The sequence below is a fragment of the Barbus barbus genome, assembly GCF_936440315.1.
Source record: "Barbus barbus genome assembly, chromosome: 28".
Taxonomy (NCBI): Eukaryota; Metazoa; Chordata; class Actinopteri; order Cypriniformes; family Cyprinidae; genus Barbus; species Barbus barbus.
In genome coordinates, this window is record NC_136756.1 from 19,450,002 (window position 1) to 19,473,853 (window position 23,852).

Genomic DNA, 23,852 nt, shown 5'->3' on the forward strand with positions numbered 1-23,852 from the left:
TTCAATGTAAAGATATTTTTTTTCGTTGGCCATAATTTTGCAGAACACAGTCTTTATGTGTATCACAGCCAGCACAGACTGTGACCTCAAATTTGAATTTCAGTGCAATGAATCATAAATATCAAAATCAAAAATATCTCCACTACCCAAGATTACCCCAATTGAAATGCCATGTCTGTAAAAAAAAAAAAACGTGTTTCTAAAGAGATCTAAAAATCTCCACTGACGGGACTGACTGAATATGAATATGAAATATGAAAACGTGCATTATGAAAACAAGCTTAGCGATAGATAAACATTGTATACATGCAGTTAGGTCTTTATTTGCACTTTAATGGCTGCATGAACGACCTCCATTTTCAGATGGTGTATTGCAAGTTTCCCTGTCAGTAAAAAAACGATTTTGTTGGCTCACAAACACAAATGTGTTGAATCCAAATTGTTCAGACTTTCTCTCCCTTCAGTGAAGGCTGATTTAACACTTCAGCAAAACAAAAGGAAACAAAGCAGATGCTGTCAGACCTTAAGGACCCTTTAAAATATCCAGTGACACTTCCTAGGCTCCACAGCATGGAAGGATGGATCTGGGCCACATCGATTGTGGTACGGCACTAATTTAGAGGGACGCCAATTTGGAAAGGTTGATTCAAGTGTTTTTTTTTTTTCAGCGACCCTGCTGCCTGTGTTTGTTTTATAAAGCTTGAGTACCTCACTTGGTCTGAAAAGCCTGTCAGGGCTATGGCACATCTCTCTGATTGATGGGCTACTCTGTCTCATTCTCAAATTTTCTCTCTTTCACTCACACATGGAATCAGAGTGGCAAGCACAGACTGGTTTAGTTATTCTACATCTTACGAAACATGCTTTGTTGTCTAATATCAACCACAAAGTGGTTTTCATAAATGTTTCACATACATTTAATGTGATGTGTTTGATTTTGAATGAATATATCACAGCTGTTCCATAATCCAGTAAGCTTTCTTCTGCAGGCAGCATTTTAAGGCATCATACTGTATGCACGCTCCCAAAGTCAAGGGTATTTTTGGAAAAATTCTATGGTAGTGTCACATGTATCCTTCATGGAGAACGAAATAGCATTGCGACTAACAATGAAAATTAGGAAAAAAATGTAAATCCAAGTTGGTGAACAATGCTATTTTAATTATATGCAAACTTATAGACTTATCTGTCTGTCTGTCTGTTTGTCTGTCATCTAAATGTGTGTGTTTATTTATGTTTATTAAATTATTCCACTCTGTTTGTTCAAGTCTTTCTTTTGAGTGAACACTTGGTTTCCAGAAGGAATTCCATTTATTTCCTCCTTAGAGACATCCACTCCCTGCTTGAAACATATCTAGTCTCCTTATACTTTTAAACTACTTGTACATAGTTGATTAATTTGCATTATTATTTATTTATGATTCAAAACAAAGTCTGTAATGTTGTGATAGATATCTTGAATCTATCTGTATTGGAAATGTTTTGAAATCCCTATGGAGAAATAAATGTGAAAAATACTGGAACAAAGGTTGAAAAAGTAGGCTGTCACTGTTCTGCTTTATTAATGCTCGTGGTTTCAAAATAAAACGTTCGGCAAGCACATTTGGATGTGATGTTCAGGTGTACAGTACCTTGTTGCATTTCTGACTTATGGTGCTTTAATGCACAAGTTATGAATAATGCCGCCAGCCATCCTCACATCCCATACACTTTATATCAGAGGTAGTGGGTTAAAATGCTTGCTTTGAATGCATGCACTCACCCTTTATTTATAGTTAATGCTTTTTAAAAAAGAGCCTGTCTTTCTATCTGTTTCTCTCTCTCTTTCAGACACCGCTATGCCTCCGTTATTGATTTTATGTTTTTTTAGTATGCATGAAAGTGAGTGTATGTCAAACAAGAGCTGGCTTTGTGAATATCGACGTGCATGATTTTTATTCCAACCTTGTGCCTTTTTGGTTGGCAATGTGTCTGTCAGTAGTTCTGCTGTCATGTGGATCTGCCTTTCTTTCCTCTCCCTCTGTTTTCTTATTTCTCTTTTCGTAGTAATAGGTGTAATAACTCATTGTAGTGAGAGTCATTTGTTTTTTGTGTCTGCTGTCTGATGAGGATCACAAATATTGTTGCTAATCATCAGGGCAGCACAATACTGATTCCCAGCTTATATATATATATTAGTTAGTTAGTTGATCAGTCAGTACTGGGCTGTGTGAGTTTCAGGGCTTGCTGTAGTCATGCGTTTAGGCATTATTGGGGTCAGTGAGTCATACATTTATGCTGTATTGGGGTCAGTAGAGAAATGCTTTTAGGGTCTACTGGCTGCCAGTGATTTAGGCTGTATTGGAGGCAGTTGAGTCATGAGTTTAACACCACTGACCCCATCACAGTCATCCACTTCTGTGCTACACAGATCACATTACACAGCCTGTGAATCCATCAGCCTTTCTTAAGGGCAGAGAGGTGCTTTACATCAGCAACTGATGCATGCTAAAGTCTGTACAGATCTCTGAGCATTAGCACTGGAGGAAGTCTTTCAAACCGTAATATCTGACTAAATCTGATTAAAAGCGGCACAGTTACATCACCACGGCCTTAATGTCTTCATTTAGACGAGTATCAGAGTGCTTTTTATGATTATGATATGATGTGTTATTGCTTGCTGTGATACAGGGATGTAAACTTGTGACCTTTCTCTGAGTTTGGATCGCTTATAACTTTGAATTTGCAATCATCTCCTAAATTTGTTATCAGAATCGTTTATAATAATAAACGCTAAAATAAAAGCTCTATGGTTTAACGTTTGAAAGCAAAGGAATATGTTTGACAAAGATGAATATTAGTATTGTAATTTTACTGTTGTTCTGTAAAGTAAATTCATGATTATTATTTTTATGTATTGTTTAATCTTTTGTTCCAGTACACTATAATAGTTATTTTACTATAGTAATGCATTTCTTTATTACTATATTTTATATGATTTATTCAAATAAAAAAATATATATTTTAACAACAACGACAACATTATTATTAGAGTAATATTTAATTAGGTCCATAAAAACAACAGGGTGAATTAAAAAAAAAGTTTAAATATTGTTTTAAAACTGTTAAAACATTTTTAATTTTTTTTTCTGGGGGCTGGGGGCATTTTCTTCTGGGGGCTTGAAAAACACAAGATATTAACTTTTCGGAAGAAGAAGAAGAATTTAGGTTTTCACAACAAAGACAGTTTGCACATATATTTTTCTTTGTTCTTTGTACTAAAATTAAGAGTAAAACAGACTCAAATAAAAGAACATGTCATGTCAAAATACTGGGAATTTAAAGGATATTTTTGTCCCAAGACAAGACAGAAACTCAGCAGCTGAAATGAGTAATATCAGACTCTCAAAGAGGCAGAAATCGATGACTGCGTCAGAAAATGCTTGTGTGTATTGGTGTTGATGTATAATGTTACTTTTGACAACAATAGAGACTCGAATTAGGAGCATGAGGCAAACAGGAACGGTGAAAAGCTCAAAGTGAAGAAAGAGAAATTAGGTCTTGTATGAAAACACGTGCCTAGCGGCACCCAAAGCTGGATCTGTCACATTTATACCTGAACAGATTTCTAATTTCATCCTGCTTTTGTGTTGGCTTTATGTAGATGCCAGCTGCGGGGGATTGCCACACCGTCAGATGCTTCTGCCCGTTGTTTTGTACGATAAAAATGTATAATTTTTTTTCTTTCTTTTTTCTCCTTTCTCTGGTTCTGTTGTTCAGCTGTCTCTCTCTCAGCTGGTTGCGACTTCACGGTACCCGACCATGAGCCACACGATGGGGTCTCCATGGCAACAACAGCTCCCCTCTCTGCTTTCTCCCTCCCCGATGGCATCGGCCCACCAGCTGTCACATGTCGTAAGTTTTCCACCCACATACGCATACACACACTCACTCAACATGAACTCACAAATGTATATACAGTATGCTCTTTTAAAACAAAGCACTAAGATACATTCATGCAGAGGAATAAAGCGCCTACACTCAAAACATATGGCATAGAAAAAATGCACACGCATTACCTCAATATCCAGACACCTGTACACCACAAAAACCACACCAAACTTGTTGAGAGCTGCATTAAGGAATTCCCTACTAAAATGAGTTTTTAAAATGTTAGAACTGCAATTGTTCAATACCATTTTGCAGGCTAAAAACTTTGTATCAAACTGCAGAACTTCTAAGAGCACCATTAACTGTGCCATCGGTTTGACAAAATTAGCTGCACCATTATAATGTTTCATGCTTACATAAGATCTACTGTAAGTGCCACTTTGACTTTTTCTTTATAAAACTGATTTCTGATTTTCTGAAAAACTGGTTCAGCGAGTGTATGCCACTAAATTGCAAAATCATGCAGCAGTGGTCCAACGGATTTGTTCACTTGACCTCTGAAGTAAATTTAAATGATTCATGATTCACATGATCATCAACATTTTATGTACGGCAAGACTTTTCCTCTGTCAGGCTTTACGTTTTCCTGTAGATACACAAGAGTTGGCTTCGACGTGATACTGCTTTTGTAGGTAAACAAATGAGTGAGTGCATTATGGACCGGGATCACTGCTGATAAAACATCACAATGATCCACAAGTAATCCAGTCTATCAGTTAACATCTAGTGAAGTGAAAAGCTGAGTGTTTGTAATAAACAAATGTATAATTAAGGCATTAACTTTAAACTGTCTCTTTTGGCTAGAATCCAGAATAGCACTTATTCTATTGAAAAAGTCCATCCCTTGTTGCCCTCTCACATTAAAATCCATTGACATATTTGTTTAGAGCTGTATTGAACTGTTTTCCCTAGTAATTAGTGCATGATCTGTGCATATTTCTCTTCTGATTCAGATGACATGTCTTTTTCACAGGATAAACCAATATTATGGATACAGGACTCTTAGCTGAAAGCAATAGTTGGAGGTTTTAAATGTCTTAATGATATATTTGTTTATTACAAACAAAGCATAATTGATGTACTGGAGTTGTGTAGATTACTTGTGGATCATTGTGATGTTTTTATAAGCTGTTGAACTCTCATTCTGACGGCACCCATTCACTGCAATGGATTTGTTGATGAACAATTGATGCAATACTGAATTTGAAGAAACAAATTTTCCTTTATTACAGTTGTTCCACAGCAACATAAGCTATCCATGCAAAGAAAACTGAGCTGGGAACGGTTTGTAATGGTAATGTGCTTTTGTTATTTTAATGGAAATACAGTGTAGATGCAGCCTGTATAGAGTGGGAACATATCACACATTTTCACAAAGCTATCCACAGATATTATGTTAATCATGTGTGGGAGCATGTATGTTTATGCTGTTGCCTTTAGTCATGCGGTGCATTTGACTATATGATAGTCTGTAAATAAACATACAAAGTTCTACCGCCTCCACAGTTGTTTAGGGCTGTTTGTGCCACACATGGGCTCTTCTGCTGAGACTAGGGAGGACATTTCTGCTATGCTCAGTTTCCTGCATGTCATTTCTGGGTGATTCTGAGTTAAATTATTCCCTGTGCATTTTCTTCTGTTTATGAATCTCCCGTTCCTATCTTCAAGTTAGAATTTCAAATTATTTTTGAATTTGGTTTCAGCTGACTTAAAAATATCAGTCTGTGTGGACATCCTGAGCTGTACTACTTTTAAAACACAAATGCAGAATGTTAGAACTCACTTGAAATTTGGCTGAAGTTTTACGATTGCATTTTTAAGTAGACTGCATAGCATGTGTATGTGTGTGTATAGTGTGCATGATTGAATGTGATTTTGAATGCATATACCAGCATGCCACATATTCATAGATATATAATGAGGATTGGGGGAAGTCGTGGCCTAATGGTTAGAGAGTCGGACTCGTAATCAAAAGGTTGCGAGTTCGAGCCCCCGGCCGGCAGGAATTGTAGGTGGGGAGAGGGAATGTCCAGCGCTCTCTCCACCCTCAATACCACGACTGAGGTGCCCTTGAGCAAGGCACCGAACCCCCAATTGCTCCCCGGGCGCTGCAGCATGGCTGCCCACTGCTCCGGGTGTGTGTTCACGGTGTGTGTGTGTGCATTTGTTCACTACTCACTGCTGTGTGTGTGCACTTGGATGGGTTAAACGCAGAGCACCAATTTCGAGTATGGGTCACCATACTTGACAAAAAAAAAAAAAAAAAAAAAGAAAAAGAAAAAAAGAATTGCTACCACACAAACAATTCATCAAAAGTGGGCAGTAACATTACAAGTGTGATACAGAGCTAAAATTTCCTAGAAAAGTACAAGTTTATAGGTAAATATAATATATAGTACAGTACTGTAAGTCTGTTATGCTCACCAATGCTGCATTTATTTGATCCAAAATACAGTATAAAGAGTAATATTGTGAGTAGCGCTATCAAACCGATTAATCTCATCCAAAAGAAAAGTTTGTGTTTACATAATATATGTGTGTGTACTGTATATATTTATATGTATATAAAAAAAACACATACATACGTGTGTGTGTGTTCATATTTATCAATGGTTTATTTTATATATAAATATAATAGAAATATTTCTTAAATGTATACATGTATTTTAATCAATTTAATGCATCCTTGGTAAATAAATGTTTTTTTAATTTAAAAAAAAATTCTGTTGACAAGTTTTTGAACAGTAGTGTATGTATCCTTACTTAGCCATACTTGGCATGAAGTATTTTGTTTTGTTTGTCTATGTCATTTAGGAGTAGGTTTGTCTAATGTGATGTATCTAGTATATCTACATTATTAGACCACTAAGGAAAAATGCAAATAATTCCAAATAATAGCACAGCAATATTGTTCTGCGTTAAGCTATTCAGCTGTCATGAAAAAATGAGTCAGTATTTCACAGACATACAGTAATAGACGTAATAATGCAACAAAATATACTATTCTATTTGTGGTAAGTTAGTAGTCTCAAACTAAACTATCTTATATCTGATTTGATGTCACTAAGCTTGAAAACTTTGAAAAATGGGTGCCTCTTCAAAAGAAAGTAGTTTTGTTTCAAGGCAAAAACAAAAGTGCACCTTGATTCCCAGAAACTATGTAAAGCCAGCCAGTCAGATTAAAGCTTGCCTGATTTGAGAAAATACTTGCCGATTTTTTTTAGCAATATAAATCAGCCGGTCAATGAACAGACTGTTGGTGGCCTGTGGGTGTGCTGTCTGAAGCTAGGTAAGGAGTATAGAAAATGCTTCAATTGGTTTTTGATCATGTCCTTGTGGAAGAGTCATGTCTTCAGGCGTTTCATAAAGAACTTGAAGTTCTTGTAGAGCATTTGGTTGTTAGGGTTCTGTCGGTGTTATTTTTTGTGAAATGTTCCAATACTGAACTTTCCTGACAGAGTTTATCTCTGATCTGTTGACCTCTTTGTTGTCTTAACATTCTCATCTGCTTCCTAAACATCTGTCATTACCCTCAAACATGGATGTTTTTGCACATTTTAAGAGGTTCCTTTTAGATTTGCTGATGAAATATTCTCAGTATTTTTCCTCACAGAGAGAGATAATCGTACACTGAAGATTTATGAGCCAAAACTTCATCAAAGCCTCTGGGTTTTTTGTATTGCAGGATCTGCTGCTGAACTTCAGTCCAAAATGATTCTTGAATTTGTCAGTTTTTCTCTCTTTCTGCCTATGTGTGTTGATTTAAATTGAATCAGGAGCGTCCAGTTGCCGGCGGCATAGCTCATCTGGAGCTGAGTGTGCAGGAGAGAGAGGGAAACAGAAGTGAAGAAGAGGATGAGATGCAGGAGCTGACCTTCACTCCAGTGCATGCCCCTGTCATCACCCTCGGTACACACGCTGCTGGGTGAGAAACGTACAGACACACTAACAAATAATTCAGTTATACAGTGGCCATATTCTTCACTTTTGTAGCAATGTTTCTTTTTTTCCCTCAGAAGTCCACTTATGTTTCTGGCACCAAAACAGCCGTAGGTTTATGCCTATTTTCCTTTTTGTAATTTTCTTGACTGCATTTGTTTTTGTACTGTTTTAATTCTTCGAAATGTTAATGCAGATACACCAAGTGTTAGCAGAGGTTAATGTTGTTCAACTAGGGGCCAAGTTGCTGAACATTGAATAGGTGTTGATATGTAAACACCGATATTATAATATGCTCATAGTTCCGACATCATCAACCAAAATTTTATATCTTCAGACTGATAGATGGTAGATGATGGATGGATCAATCACAACATGAATAGACAGACAGACAGGCAGATAGACAGACAGGGCTTTGGGACATGAGCAGGACAGAGCCCATCTCTTTTCTCATATCTTCATGTTTTCTCCCAGTATTCCAAAGCAAATGACACATTTGTAAATGGTCAGTAAAGCTAATTTTATATAATTCCTACAATTTGTTAATTGTAGCCACATTCCATGTTTCATTCATTTTTTCCCTAGGTAACCCATGATTTAGGAACAAATTGGAACAAATTAATAAATTGTAGGAACGAATTCTTAATCCCACCCCCCAGCTTTCAATTTAGTTGAAAGGGGAACAGAGTCGCGTGACAGACACAGTGATGATGCTCGTATGTATTTGCAGTACACAAGCCGCAGTTAAGACGTTTTCTGACGGGCTGTACACTCCGCTGTGATGTAAGCCTGTTCCCCTCACACACACACAGACGACTTATACATGCCCAAACAGCTACATAAGAACACTAAAGAAAAGGAAAACAAGAAATCGCATCATATGACCCCTTTAAATGCCGATAATTATCAATTGCAATTTTAAAAAATACAATAACGAGCACCATGAAACTATTTAAAAAGCCGCGTTCAGAGGTCTTTGTTATAGGATATAAAACAGCCAACAAAGTAAAATTATCCCAGAACTGTGGTGCGCTCTCTTCATTTTATCAAATGATCATTATCATCTATTCATAGCCTTTTATTTAGACTAAAAACCCTTTCATTGGGATGAGAAAGCTGGCGTTTTGAGTTGCATTTGCATTACCTGTTATGCCGGTAACTATCACACTGCAATGGATGTATTTTGCAGTATCGAGGTTAATGATTAAGTGATTAATCGATCGTTAATTTAAATGACAATCGATCATGGGAATGATTGAAAATTGACATCCCTATTATAGATGGTATACAGACAAGCTGATGGATAGATAGAGAGATAGAGCATCGTCTTTAGAACATCACTCTGTATCCCCATCATGCACGAATTTGCTGTTTTCTCTAATGCCAGTTTCTCTCTCAATATCCCTCTCAGTTGATATTGCTCCATTTTCAAGACACCAGCACATTTGTTTATGTCATGTTTATTTTAGCTGAAGTATTTCAGGGCCCTGTCTGTTTTTGTATGTGGACTTATACTGTCCTTTAAAAGTGGCAACAGTTTTGCGATGGCCATTTAAAGTGTGTCAGTGCAGCGTTGTCATTCAGGAGCTGTTCGGTGTCAGTGCATCATCTGATTCTGACCAAAGACAGTTGACAGGCCAACATTATTTAAATCTGGAACTGCAGATTCACACAGCACAAGGAACCAACTTGCCTTGCTGAAACTTTATTTAAAATTTAAAACGCTAATTTGAGTCAGTTGTCTTATCTGATTGAGACCTATGAAATTAAAATTGAAGTCTGAATACTAAACCAGCTGGAATGAATTAAGTTCTTACATTTAGACTGGAGATGAATTCAAATTATATATTTTTTCTGTGTGAGGGACCTTAATTTGGTCAGAGTTTTTGTGCCTGTATTTTATGAAGAGCTCAGGATATCACAGACAGAAGACAAGGACAGAAGTCCTTTTGATTTCCTGAGACATTACAAGATTCAAGATTCAAGATTTTTTATTTGTCACATGCACAATTATACAGAGTATAATCAGCAGTGAAATGTAGGTCAGGTCCGCTCCAAGGACAGTGCAATTATATAGAATACAAATATAAAGGAAAAGAAAAGTAGAAAAAAATTAAAGTATATAAATATAAATGTTCAGGTCAGTATGTTGTTGACTTAATAGTAATAAAGAGGAATGTGCAAAAAAAAAAAAAAAAAGTGCTAAAAAGTTGTACAGGGTATTTAAATAGCAGCAATATGAGGTAGAGAAAAATTATGAGGTAGAGACAAGTTATGAATAGCTTATTGATATAGTGGTATTTACATGGAGTCAAGTGATGTTATGACACAAAGCTAGAGTTTAGGAGCCTGATGGCCTGGGGGAAGAAGCTCCTCCTAAGTCTCTCAGTTTTTGCCATCAGGCTACGGAAGCGCTTACCAGATGGTAGCAGAGTGAATAGTCGGTTACCAGGGTGATTAGAGTCCTTAATGATTTTGACAGCTCTATTTTTGCAGCGTTTGAGGTAGATGTCCTGCAGAGAGGGGAGAGCAGACCCTGAGATGCGCTCAGCTAAGCGCACAACTCTCTGTAGTGCTTTGCAGTCCTGATTGGAGCTGTTTCCATACCACACTGAGATGCACTGAGTCAATACACTTTCTATGGTCCCTGAATAGAAAGTTTTCAGGATTGCTGGTGAGACCCTGAATTTCCTCAGCTGTCGCAGATGGTACAGTCTTTGCCTGGCTTTCTTATCCTGTGTTTGGATGTGTGTAGTCCAAGTCAGGTTCTCGGAGATGTTTACACCGAGGTACTTGAAGCTACTCACCCTCTCCACAGGGGTCCCACTGATCATAAGAGGAGTGTAGGGCTGCTGCTGTCTCTTCCTAAAGTCCATGATCAGCTCTTTAGCTCACATTCAGAGAGAGACACTTGTCCTGGCACCATGATGTGTGTATTCAGCGCACAAGAAACTATGAGCATACGACGCAGTTCTGTCACCAGTTAAGTCATGAAATTACCAAAAAGCCGATTAAAGCTGTAAACTGTGCATGCATGCATGTATGCATTACATTTCAGAACTTCTCTCAAATGCATACTAAAATATAGGCTATCATGCAATTCAAGATCACAATAAGGCGCAAGCTGATATGTTTTTTAATTGTAATTTGTAATTTAATGCACAAGTAAATGTGAGCACAGTGCACTTATACTAGAATATATGCGCTATTTTTTCATTCATTTTAAAAGTACAAACGAAAATGAAACCATTTAAATGCATAAAATAACTCATTTTACATTCTGGCATTTATGTGCTGTTGTCTTCCGGCCTTTTTCACATTCTTATCACTAACTGCATGTCTCATCCATGAGTATGTAATGTTAGAGAACAAGTTTTTGGGGGTTTTGAGAGCCAGAACCAAACTGATAAGAGCAATAAAGCTATAGTGAGCCCCTTTATTAAAATACCTGGAGGTGAGGAATAATACAAAAATTGTCATATTCACTCAGTATTAATTGATATAATAATTCACAAATATCTCAATTACAATTAAGTAGAAATTAATTGTATTCAGCTGTGTTTTAGGCACTAAAATAGTTTATAGTCCACCACATTTCTATATTGAAATAATGAAGATTTCTGTGCCACCCCAGGCTGGTTGCTGGCCCCTCCATGGCCACCCCTATGAAAACATCCTGGCTCCGCCACTGGTTCTGACACCGCCGGCTCTATGTACTGTGCAACACGACATACAGCGGTAGAGTTACTCTGACAGGAGACTGCACTTATTCGCGATGGCAAAATTACATAATTTGCGTGTGTTTTAAAGTCTTGCCGGTTAAGTGTTTCATTCAAACGCTGATCTGATGTGTGCTTTTTCTGAGCCTGTACACCTGAAGCGCGCGCACTGAAAAGCCTGTCTTAACAGCGCCTCATTACTCAACTAAGTTATCTTTTGAGCTAATACTGTCAAAACACACAAGGTTTACATATAGACTCATTTGGTTATGTCTAAAATGAAAGTAAACAGATGAGAGAAACGGATACGTGCCTGTATATTAGATGCGTGCAGGTCTTAAACTTAAAGGGACAGTACTAAACATGTAGCCGACTGTCATTAAGGGGATAGTTCACCCTAAAATAAAATTTCTGTCATTATTTACTCACTCACGTTGTCCCAAATCTGTATTAATTTCTTTCTAGTGCTGAACAAAAAAAAAAAGATATTTTGAAGAACTTGGAAAACCAAACAGTTGCTAGTCCACATTGAATTTGATACTAGGAAAAAAAATACTATGGAAGTCGCTGTGGACCAGCAACTGTTTGGTTTTCCAAGTTCTTCAAAATAGCATGTATGTTCAGCAGTAGAAAGAAACTCATTCAGGTTTAAAGCTAATTTTGAGTAAATGATGGTATAAATATAAAACACTATGACAGAATCTACAGACAGATGATAGAATTTGTATTCTTTAATGTTAAAACAACAAAACACAAAGATAAAAAAAATCAATCTATATAGTGTTTTATTTTTATATTTGTTCATTCAATTTCTTGAATGCTTCTGCTAAATACACCTATTGTACCTGAAAATAAAACACGGTTTGTTTTATTTGTATATTATGTGTATTTGTAATGTGCATCTTTGTTCTTATTTTTTAATAGCAAATTTAAAATACTGACAAAGATTTTTATCTTTGCCCACTTTGGCCTAAATTTCCACAATACTTTTTTATATTTTGCTACCTTGAAAGGCTTTGTCTTTATAATAGGGAAATTAGTTTGTCTGTACTGCTCAGACAAAATAGTAAAACCAACATAACAAAGAATCGTGATAAAATCATGAAATCGTGATATTTAAAAAAAAAAAATTGTGATATGATATTTTTGCCATATCGCCCACCCCTACTATGGAGCATGCTAAACTCAGCCATGAAACTGGCTAACTAGCACATTATTAGGAAAGGCGATTTGCAAAGATTTGTAAAAACCCGTAATACTCACTTCTTCTGTAGATAAAGCTGGATCACGAATGATTTGCGCAAACATAGATGCATTTATGTAGATCGGGGATCGGCGCATTCACTTCAAAGCAAAAGTAACGTTAATCCTCTGCATCTTCAGTGGCTCTGATGTCCGGAGTAACTGACGAATGCTATATTCATTATTACATCCAACAACTAAACACCTCAATCACTTAATCTGAGACATCTTGTCTTCCCCTGCACCGGAGCTGACACAATGGCAGACAGCTCTCAGCTCACTCAGGGCGGGTCTAAGGTAAGACGCTAGTGTCAATCAACTCTCGTGGGAGTGGTCTGTACAGAACTACGTCATTCTGACAGGAACTTCAGAACAGAATGATTTGAGAAAGGGGATTAAAAAAAAAAAAAAACACTGGGTGGATTTTTATCATTATAGGATGTATGTGTACGCACACTTCAAACACAATTTTTTTTTTTTCAAACAACTTGTAAAGTGAATTTTGCATACGATGACCCCTTTAAATATTGCATTATCTTCATTCGGGGGCTTTTCTCAGGAAATATTGATTGTGCTAATTAAAGTAACTGTGATTTGTATTAATCAGCATATCATGTAATTAACTCAATATTTTTTATTCATATACAGATTATACATTAGTAATGCATACAAATGAAGTTAAAGAAAATATAACCAAAACAGAGGATTGTGTTGTTTTCAGTCTCTATCTGCCTTTAGCTTTGTTTATGTCTCTCTCCTTTCTCTCTTTCAGTCTTAATCTTTTTTTCTGTGTGGATCTTCGTAAAAAATTTATTGGGCAGGCGAGTGTGAAAATAATAAGCAAGGCCTATTAATGTGTAATTCAGCAGAAAATTACCATGATCCATAGGTAATATTATATTCCTCTTTGTCTGTGGCAATTAAAAGCCTGGTATAAGTGTAGACCTAATTACTGTGTCTCCTAATTAGTTGTGAGTCACTGGAAGAACACATTAAAGTCCTGCTGTCGTTATGCTCACATATATTTTTGCTCTTCTTATTGCTGGAAAAGGGCTTCGTACAGCTTCAGTGCAAGTTGAAATATTTTACTGAGGAGCCATATTGATCATAGAGATTGTACCGGGAGGATGAAATGTTTTACATATGTGAAAGTTTACGTAGTTCAAACAGTCAAGTTTGACGTCATATTGACTTTCCATATTCACATTTCCCATATTGACATACTACTGACTTCTACCTTAGCTCTAGCAATGAAAATCTGTGGCTGTATTGTGTTCTCAGATCTGTACCAACAGCAGGAAGATTGTAGTTCTGCATTATTAAATAAACTACACATATATGATATGAAAATATCCACCATTTTATATCTTATGCTGTACAATTCTGCGCAACAGCTGTTACACCACCCATATTTTATTGTATTTGCTCTGTTTTGCTTTCTCTTGGTCTGATTTTCTTTCTATGTCTAACAGAACATATTTCAAGTGCGACAATATCGTTTTATCTGCGACAATGCAATTCTTCCAAGAAAGAAGTCATTTCTGAAGTCCTTAAGAAAGTGGTGCTTGATGTAAGCCTCATAAAGCCATGAATGATATCTCATGTGTGAGATGCTATTTTAGATATCACAGCAGGACATATTACCAGATCACTCGAGGATTTCATTGGAGCTCTAATATTTGACACAGATCATGCTGTGGCTGAACAGGGTTTTACATGTGAAATACTGTGACGACGCATTGTAATCTACCTGATAGCGCACAGAAGGCTGCCATATCTGTTTACTGATCTGTGTCCTGTGTTGTCTCGACAGCACTTGGCAGCTCATGTGCTTCAGGTATAGCATTGTAACTAAAGATCTGTGAAGCACACAGAACTGAATGCGGCTCAGTATGGCAGATGTTCAGTAAGAAAATGCTTAGGTAATTGGAAAAAGCTACATTATTGCATTGTGTAATGCTAACATATCATTAGATATGTCACAAAATTGTATGACAGCCAGTTTTTTTTTGTTTTTTTATTGTTTGTTTTTTTTCACTGTGCAAATGTGATTTGTCTATCTCAGCTCCTCCAGATCGACCTCCCGGAGATTTTTGGCCCAGCTCTTCTCCTCTGGTTTTCCTCAGATCCTGGACAATCAGAACCAGGTTGCTGAGGTTCTGGATCCTTCTGAGCCTGTGAACTTTAACCCCCAGAGAGAAGAAGCAGATCCTCTGCAGGCCAACACTCTCATCCTTCAGTTCCTTGCTTTTACCAGGTAATTCTGAATGTGAGGCCATAGCAAAACTGGTTGAATTTTATGGTTTCAATCTTATGTTTTTGTTCTATTGTGTTCTTTTATGTATGACTTCTATATGTATATATACACAGTAATACTCTGCTTTTATCTGTGGGCATTTAAAAAAAAAAAAAAATTCTGCATTTCTTCACTCAAAAATGGTTCACTAAAAATGTTTTCTGCTTGTTGAACATATCGTCACAGTTATTTCCTTGCATGCAATCCATTTAAATTGTAGACATGTCTGGACAAACACAGACATATTGGAAATTAATGTGAATGTTATTTAATTTTTTTCTAACAACATCCATCTGAAATAATGTTATTTATTTAAGTACTCTACTAAATTAAATTGTTTATTTCAGTTGGTTATTTGTGTATTCCAGGAAAAAATCTATTTAAAGCAATGGGGAAAAGGCCAAAAATTGCATTGAAATTGTTTAATAATATTAATAAGTAATATAATTTATTAGTATTTTTAATAGTTAAATTACAAAATGCCTTAATCTGCTTAAAAAGATTCACAGGTGGGTCTGTTATAGAGCAGTATGTTTTAGTCTACAGTCTTTACGAGCAGTGCTGAAACACTAGCTATTAAACAGGAGATGTCAGGTCCTTTATTTCAGTAGTAATGCAGCTCTTCAAGTGTTGTTTCAGGGCCAAGCATCTCTGGCCAAATTTATCTCTGCCTCCAATCAGCCAATGTCCATATATCACTCAAGTATTGATGCTAACTTGTCAACATAAGAAACGGCACCTGTCAAGTGTGCTTGTGACAGACTCAGGCACCTCTCTGTTCTCAGATCAGGCATTGATAGATTTAAAGCACACTCTCCCTCTCTTTCGCTTGTATCTCTCTCACTGTCTCTGTTGAGTCATTGTTTTTCTCAAATGGGGAGAGAAGGTGATGAAATGGGTCTTTTTCAACCTTGAGATCAATTTAACACAATTTAAATTAAAATTTTATCACCTAAAAAAGAATGTGTGTATGTATATATATATATATATATATATATATATATATATATATATATGTATGTATATATGTATGTATATACAGTGGTGTGAAAAAGTGTTGGCCCCCTTCCTGATTGTTTATTTTTTTACATGTTTGTCACACTTTAATGTTTCAGATCATCAAACAAATTTAAATATTAATAAAAGATAACACAAGTTAACACAACATGCAGTTTTTGAATGAATTTTTTTATTATGAAGGGAAAACAAAATTTGGAGGGTTTTCGAGCATGAAACGCCTTTTTAAGGTCATGCCTTAAAAAGCATCTCAATAGGATTCAGGTCAGGACTTTGACTAGGCCACTCCAAAGTCTTCATTTTGTTTTTCTTCAGCCATTCAGAGGTGGATTTGCTGGTGTGTTTTGGATCATTGTCCTGCTGCAGAACCCAAGTTCGCTTCAGCTTGAGGTCACGAACAGATGGCCGGACAGGATTTTTTGGTAGACAGCTGAATTCATGGTTCCATTTTATCACAGCAAGTCTTCCAGGTCCTGAAGCAGCAAAACAGCCCCAGACCATCACACTACCACCACCATATTTGACTGTTGGTATGATGTTCTTTTTATGAAATGCTGTGTTACTTTTACGCCAGATGTAATGGGACACACCCCTTCCAAAAAGTTCAACTTTTGTCTCGTCAGTCCACAGAGTATTTTCCCAAAAGTCTTGGGGATCATCAAGATGTTTTCTGGCAAAACACAACTGCATGTTGTGTTTACTTGTGTTATCTTTGATTAATATTTAGATTTGTTTGATGATCTGAAACATTAAAGTGGGCCAACACTTTTTCACACCACTGTGTGTGTATATATATATATATATATATATATATATATATATATATATATATATATATATATATATATATATATATATATATATATTTATTTTTTTTTTTTTTTATTTATTTTTTTTAATGTGTAGAGTAAAAAAAGTAAAGGGCTGGTGAGTCAACGGACATAGCATTGACCTGCTGGCCTTCTGAGATACCTGAATACATTTTCTGTTTTGTGAAGGAAATAAAACTTATCTGCTAAATGAATCTCCCTTTTAAAGCACGCCATTATTGTGCATGTGTGTGTATTGTGCATTCACTCTCACAAATTTCAGTTTTCCACTCGCCATACTGAGCTATCCATCCCTTTGTTTACCAGATGAATATTGATGTGAAATCCTTGCGTAGCTGTAAGGCCTATTCTTTTAATTGAGGAATTCAAGTCATTTGATTGGCTCTGAGGTCAGAACTGACATTTTGACTGAATAGCACTTAAACTCTTGAATTGTGATGTGATCGCGCTCAGTGGGCCTGCCAATTGTCCGCACTCTAAATAGTTTCTATCCTTATCTAATTCTGAGTGATTGATTGCTAATCTTCCTCACAAAGAGAAAAGAAAGCAATCATCCTTCCCTAATCTATCCCTCCGTTTTAATTCATTCTGCTGAGGATGGAGACGAACTCTTCACACTGCCCTGTCAGCTCTCAAATGTCACCTAGGACTTTGATTAATTCATTTATGTCCTTTCATTTAATTATTTATATATTTTGTTTATCCTCTTGTTCGTGTAACGGCAGCCTGGTGTTCTAAACCCAGCTTGGTTTTTAAACCTTCAGGTTTGAATGACTGAACCCGTCGCTCCCTGAGCTCCTGGTGTTGAATGAAGTTGTTTCTTCAGGTGTGGAGCGTTTCAGTGATGGATGATTATTGCTTACATAAAATGCAGTGGACCATTACTGGATAATTAAATTGATTTAAAATATCATGTTTTTAAGGAATTAACTTCTCCCCAAAAGTCCTGCTTCACCAAATCACAAATAATTTTATTTTTTTATTATTATTTTTATTGATTTTTCTCTTCTGTGAAGGAGCCACAGGGTAATGAATTTGCAAGAAAGTTATTGATTTTGCTTTCAAGAATGCTAAAGCTCCACATGATTAAATGGGAAGTTTTGTTTTATGATTTGCCTGCTCTTTCTGACAAAAAACTTTCAAGCATAATTATTTCAAGCTCTGGCACAAGGATACTGTTTTATCGTTGTTAATTAGTTGAGCGGGTTCAGCCAGGCAGTTATTCACCATTAATGTTATTAATGATAGTGATTTTATTTTATTTACATGTTTTGTTTTGCCAAAAAGTCATTATTATTTTTTTAAAGGTTCGAAAACATTCATCTGACTAATATCAAAAGTATGGAAAGGCCCTTTTTTGCAGTGAGTTTTCATAAATGAGAAGGAATTTTCAGTTTTGAAAGTTAAAGTATGCTTTCATATTTGAATAAACTACTTTATCTGAAAAAGATCAATGACATTTTGACTCCTCGTGATATGACCTTTAACTGTAAAAAAAAAAAAAAACTTTTAAATTAGTTGTATTGATCTGGTTGAAAGGAGTTTGTCATGGTGTGACAGATTCTTCATCATAGAGTGTATTGAACTGACTTTCCATCATTGCATCGCTGAAACTGGTTCTTTATGAAGGAGTCATTCAAACTGGCTCTTTATCATCGAATCACTGAGACTTGCTCATCATTGTGAAGTCACTCAGACTGTCATCATTGCTTTTCAATAATGTCACATTCCCCAATGCCAATAAGTTTTCTATCTCTCCCTAGGCTCCCTCAAGCTGGTGTGAATTCAGACTGGCCCAGCACTGTCCATTTCACCTTCCAGCTTTACCGCTTCCCCCCTGTCACCACCGAGCGTCTGAAGTTGCTTGACCCGGAGAGGAACAGCAAGCTGAAATCCAGCTCTGATTACCCCTGTGTCCTCTCTGTTATCAACAAGGACGGCACACTTAGCTCCGGTATGATTACCATCCTGCTACGAATGCTTGATGATTCTCTTCAGCACTCCTCAACATGTTTATTTCATTTGACTAATCAGTTGTCTTGTTTTAGAAGCATTCTTCAAAGCAAACGCATATTTATAGCACTTCTCAAAATGGCCAATATCACTTTTTTCATTCTAATGAATTCGATCAATGTCTGCGTAAAACTTTATAGCCGTTTTTAACTGCAACACATGCAGCATTTTAGTGAATAAAGCTCTAAAAAATGAGCAATTAGAGTTTTACAGCTCTTGGCTGAAGTCCAGTAATTGCTTTTAAGAAGGAGTCTTCATACACAGCAGCCTGCTGATGAGAAGTGTAGAAGCAGCGTGACTTTGTGATGAACTTGATAGTGCTGAGAAAACAGTTTTGGCTCTGTCGGTTCATATGGCTGCCAAAAATACTTATTACCTGCCCCTGATGTGAGTTATTTTTATCAATAGTTTCTCACAGACTGGCAAAGGCCGATATTTCAAAGCACCTTAAAATGTTGAGCTTAGAGCACTTCAAGTGCACTTTTCCCACCGGCAGAGTGGGGCTTTTTGCTCTCATGTTATACCATGAAAATCTTGGCTAAAGCTCATTGCCTTGATTTATATGTTTTGCAAGCAACGCCTTGACTGAAAAAAGCTCCCATTATGAGGAAAAACCAAAACTGTGCAGCGAATTCACCAGTTGTTGCATTGAAATGGCTTTTACTGATTGGCTAGATAAAGTATCCGACGAGGTGGAACATACATGACATGAGAATGTGTCTGTCTCATGAGTAGACAGCTTCTTATTTGTCTACAGTGACGAGCTGAGTAGAATGAAGGGATAGATGATAGAGAGAACAAAGGTTGGAGAGTAAGATAGATTGAGTGGTGGAGAACAGAAGAAATGAGACAGACAATGATTTGTATCGTAAAAAAAAAAAGCGCTATACAAATAAACTTGAACAATGAGAGAGTGATAGAGCGTGAGAGCATGACGGAGAGAAGCAATGGTAAAAATGGATCAGCTCTAACAGTCTGCTTTCAGCCTTTTTATTTCAGTAGAGATGTAATATCATACATAAAAATACATCTAGCGTCAGCGTGCAAGCCCTATCCTCATATTCAGCCCTATAACCATTTTGAGGCTAAGGACCACTTGGTGAAAATAAAGAAGAGTATCACGTATATCAGGGTTGTGCAAATCTGTCTGTCTGTCAGTTTATCTATTGGTCTTTCTGTTTGTTGGTCAGTCTGTATCTGTCTGCTGTATGTCTCTTTGTTTATCTGTCTATATATTGATCTGTCTATACTGTCTCTCTGTCTGTCTGCTTGCTTTCTGTCTGTCTATTGTTTGTCTGTGTCTATCCATGTATTTATCTGTCTGACTATAGATTTTACATTCTGTATACTACTGTATACTTAATACAAATTAAACTTAAATTCAGGAATTGAATAAAATTTTAAAAGGTATTCAGTTTAATTCTAAATGGTGCAATCCTGATACATACATACATGCATGTATTTATATACTCTAACTTGCTTACATTGCAAATGGAATTAGCAATTATGTACAATGTGTATTGCATGTGGGAGAAACAATGAAACACTTCCAATAGCTTCTTTATCTATGGTTGAACGTTTGTAACTATATTTTATTCTATTTTTTCCTAAAAAAATTGTTTGAAATCAAATGATAAGTTTCTGGCATCATAGGGGTTACAGACCCCCTATTGAAGACCCCCTGCTATAAGGCGTTAAAGTATTATGCCTCAGTGCACTGACCTCAGCCCTTAAACCTACCTCTGGCCTGACTATACAAGACAATGAGCCATACAGTGCCATAAAGATTACAGGCTGAATGATGATGTTGTTCGGAAGGCCTTTTGATGTCTGTGGAGGGAACATCTGTATCCTGTGGGATATGATACTGTTATTGTGCAATTACTGGTTGTTGCATAACATCTTCTCATCCCAGATTCTCGGCTGAGAATTGCACTTCTCTCCAATGAAGACATAATATTTTTGTCTCTCTGCCTGAAGTAGTAGAATGTAAAAGCAACAGTTAGTTTAACATTTTGACTTCATTAAGCATTAGTGTTGCATTTGCTTGTTTTGTTTTGCCAGGAATTAAATTGCATTAATTTGTTTACAATTCAATACAATGCATTCATTTCAGTTTTGACTGTGCTCAACCCGCTTGGCCCCATCAATCAATAATCAAATCCAGTCACTCCACTCAAACTGCTGTTGTTTCCATAACCTCACATCACCAGAGTGTCCTTGCTTTACTCTATACTGTTTGTTCTGGATCTTTTGACAGCATTTGATGCTACAAACAACAAACTATTGATCTCTAAAATGGTAGAAATGCTCATTTCTAGGTCAGTGCTTTTCTCGTTTATATCCTACCTGGATGACAGTAGGTACAGTACCAAGTCAACTGGAAAGGCTTGCATGCCTTACTCCACTGGGGTTCCACATGGATTGGTGCTTGGACCTTTACCATTTTCTTTTTACACTAGATCACTCTAAGGCTGTATATACTTTAGGATGCATTAAATAAAAAATAATTAAAAAAAAGACAGTAAAGTCATTTATAATGTTACAAAAGATTTCAAATGCATGCTGTTCTTAAACACTTCATTAAGCAGCAGTACCAAATCTGCATACTACAGTGATTTCTAAATATATTCACAAAATAACCCCCAAACTTGTGTATTTTTGTGCTAAGGTGGCCAAAGGGTCTGTTCAGTAGAAGAAATGCTTTTCCTTGGCAGCTATTCCTCATCCAGACTATGGACATTTCATGGTTTAACTACTGCACTTCCCTTTTTGCAAGTCTGTCAACATCTCTGCCATACATCAAACATGCTGCCTTGCACTTCTTTACTCTTTTTACATTCTTTTCTGGGCTAGCAGCTTCTACTATACATCCCATCGAGGACATCAATAATGCTGCCTTATACTTCTTTACACTTGTTTTTTCTGACTTTAAATCACTGCTCAGATCTACTTTAAATCACTGCTGAGGCATACACATGAGGTATTGGTTCAGGACCTTCTTCAGCCTTGCCTAAAAACACAAATGTAAATGCAGTGTTACCCAAGCATTTTCAGAACTGATTACACTCATCACTTTAGAAACGGGGAAACATGTGGGAACATATAGAAAACATCAGTGGCTCTGGCACTGCCAGTGTTTGATATTCATGACTGACAGGACGTGGTGCGTGCGAAAGGGATGGAGCTCAGAAATGTTTATGCAAATTTCCCACACATTTCACTTGATGGCTAAACCAAGCTCAGAGTGTTTGGTTTTTACATAAAAGTCCTTGATTGCTTGCTTCGGAGAATTGGACGTTGCATTTTCTCACCCACCTGAGATTTGTTTTAAAGATAGGATATTTTCTTCACTCTCATTCTAAATGGCCACTGAACCCATCTCTTCAATCACAAACCCTTTTTCTGCCTCCTCTCAGTATTCATGTTTGTTCTTTCCTGTTGTACTCTTGTTTTCCTCTTACTCAGGTTATCCTGGTCTGCAGTTGCAGTACCGAGTTGACCCGCAGTTCCTCAAGCCAGGCGAACGAGGCTGGTTCCTGCGGTACCTGGCCCTCCACTCCCTGCAGATTGATGTCTGGGACAGTGAATCCTTAATGCTGATTGGCTCAGCTGCTGTGGAGCTGAAAGTAAAATTACCTATCAGGGTCAAAAATTTACTTTTGCCCCACCATCTATAGATTTTTATTTTTTTTAATATATATATATTTTGCAAGTAACATTTAAAACCAGTTACAGATATTTTTAGCAGCCGTGAAACTGCATTATTGGAAAATATCTGTCTACTATTCAAGGGTTCGTAAAATTTTAGTCAGTAAGAATTAATTAAAAAAATAGTACTTATATTTGGCATAGAGGTATTAAAATAGTCAAAAGTGACAGTAAAGACATTTATAATGTAATAAAATATTTCAATATTTTAAAAAAGCTGTTCTTTCTATTCATCAAAAAAATCCTATCCACAAAAACAATAAGCAGCTCAACTGTTTTAAACTGTGATAATACATATTAAGAAATGTTTCAAAATCAACCTAGAATGATTTCTGATGGATCATGTGACACTGAAGACTGGAGTAATAGCTGCTGAAAATTCAGCTTTACCATTACAGGAATAAATGACATTTTAAAGCCAATTAAAATAGAAAACAGTTATTTTAAATTTTAATCAAATATATGCAGCCTTCTTTCAAAAACATTTGAAAATCTTTATGTATGTACCCTAAACTTTTGAATGGTACTGCATGTTTTATGATATAATAAGTTTATTTAGCTGTTTTTTTTACTGAAATTAAAACCTAAACTCTACACCTAATTTTTTAATATTTTAATACCCTATTTTTGGGGTTTACTTGCAAGAAAGCCATTATTTTGACATCGTCTTGATGTCAAAACTGTAACAAAGTAATTTGTTCCAAAGACATTTGCTAACTGAATAAGCTGACAGAAAGCCAATAAAGACATTTACATGACCTTACATGTTGTCAACATATTTTCCATAAGGTCATGCATGTAAACACACTCAAAGATTTAGCAGTAATATTACAATATCCCAACTCACCTCACATAAACAATGACGAAACAATATTACAACACACCTCACATTTCTTGGCAACAGCCTTGCAAGTCCTCAACTTGCCATGTTGTTAATAACCCCACAAGCCATACACAGAATTTTGACACAGGTACAAATATTGCCCTCATTAATAGCCCAACAGAACTCACACAGCTGTTTAACTCAGGCAGACAGAAACCTTTCTGTGGTATTCATTATTTAGTGTGCTCAGATGGGAGTGTCATGTCGAAATTATGAAATATGCATGCCATACTTCAGGACACCTGCGTCTGTTAGATCTCCCCACCACAGGT

General features: G+C 36.4%; 1 protein-coding gene across 1 annotated transcript in view; it reads left to right on the plus strand.

Annotated features, from left to right (window-relative positions):
• Positions 1–23,852, plus strand: part of nphp4 (nephronophthisis 4) — a 156,026-nt gene that overhangs the window by 104,500 nt on the left and 27,674 nt on the right. The window contains exons 12-16 of the mRNA XM_079383228.1: positions 3,760–3,894; positions 7,707–7,855; positions 14,896–15,087; positions 18,737–18,927; positions 22,455–22,615. Of these exons, the coding sequence (XP_079239354.1) occupies positions 3,760–3,894; positions 7,707–7,855; positions 14,896–15,087; positions 18,737–18,927; positions 22,455–22,615 (828 nt within the window). The remainder of the gene's footprint in view (positions 1–3,759; positions 3,895–7,706; positions 7,856–14,895; positions 15,088–18,736; positions 18,928–22,454; positions 22,616–23,852) is intronic.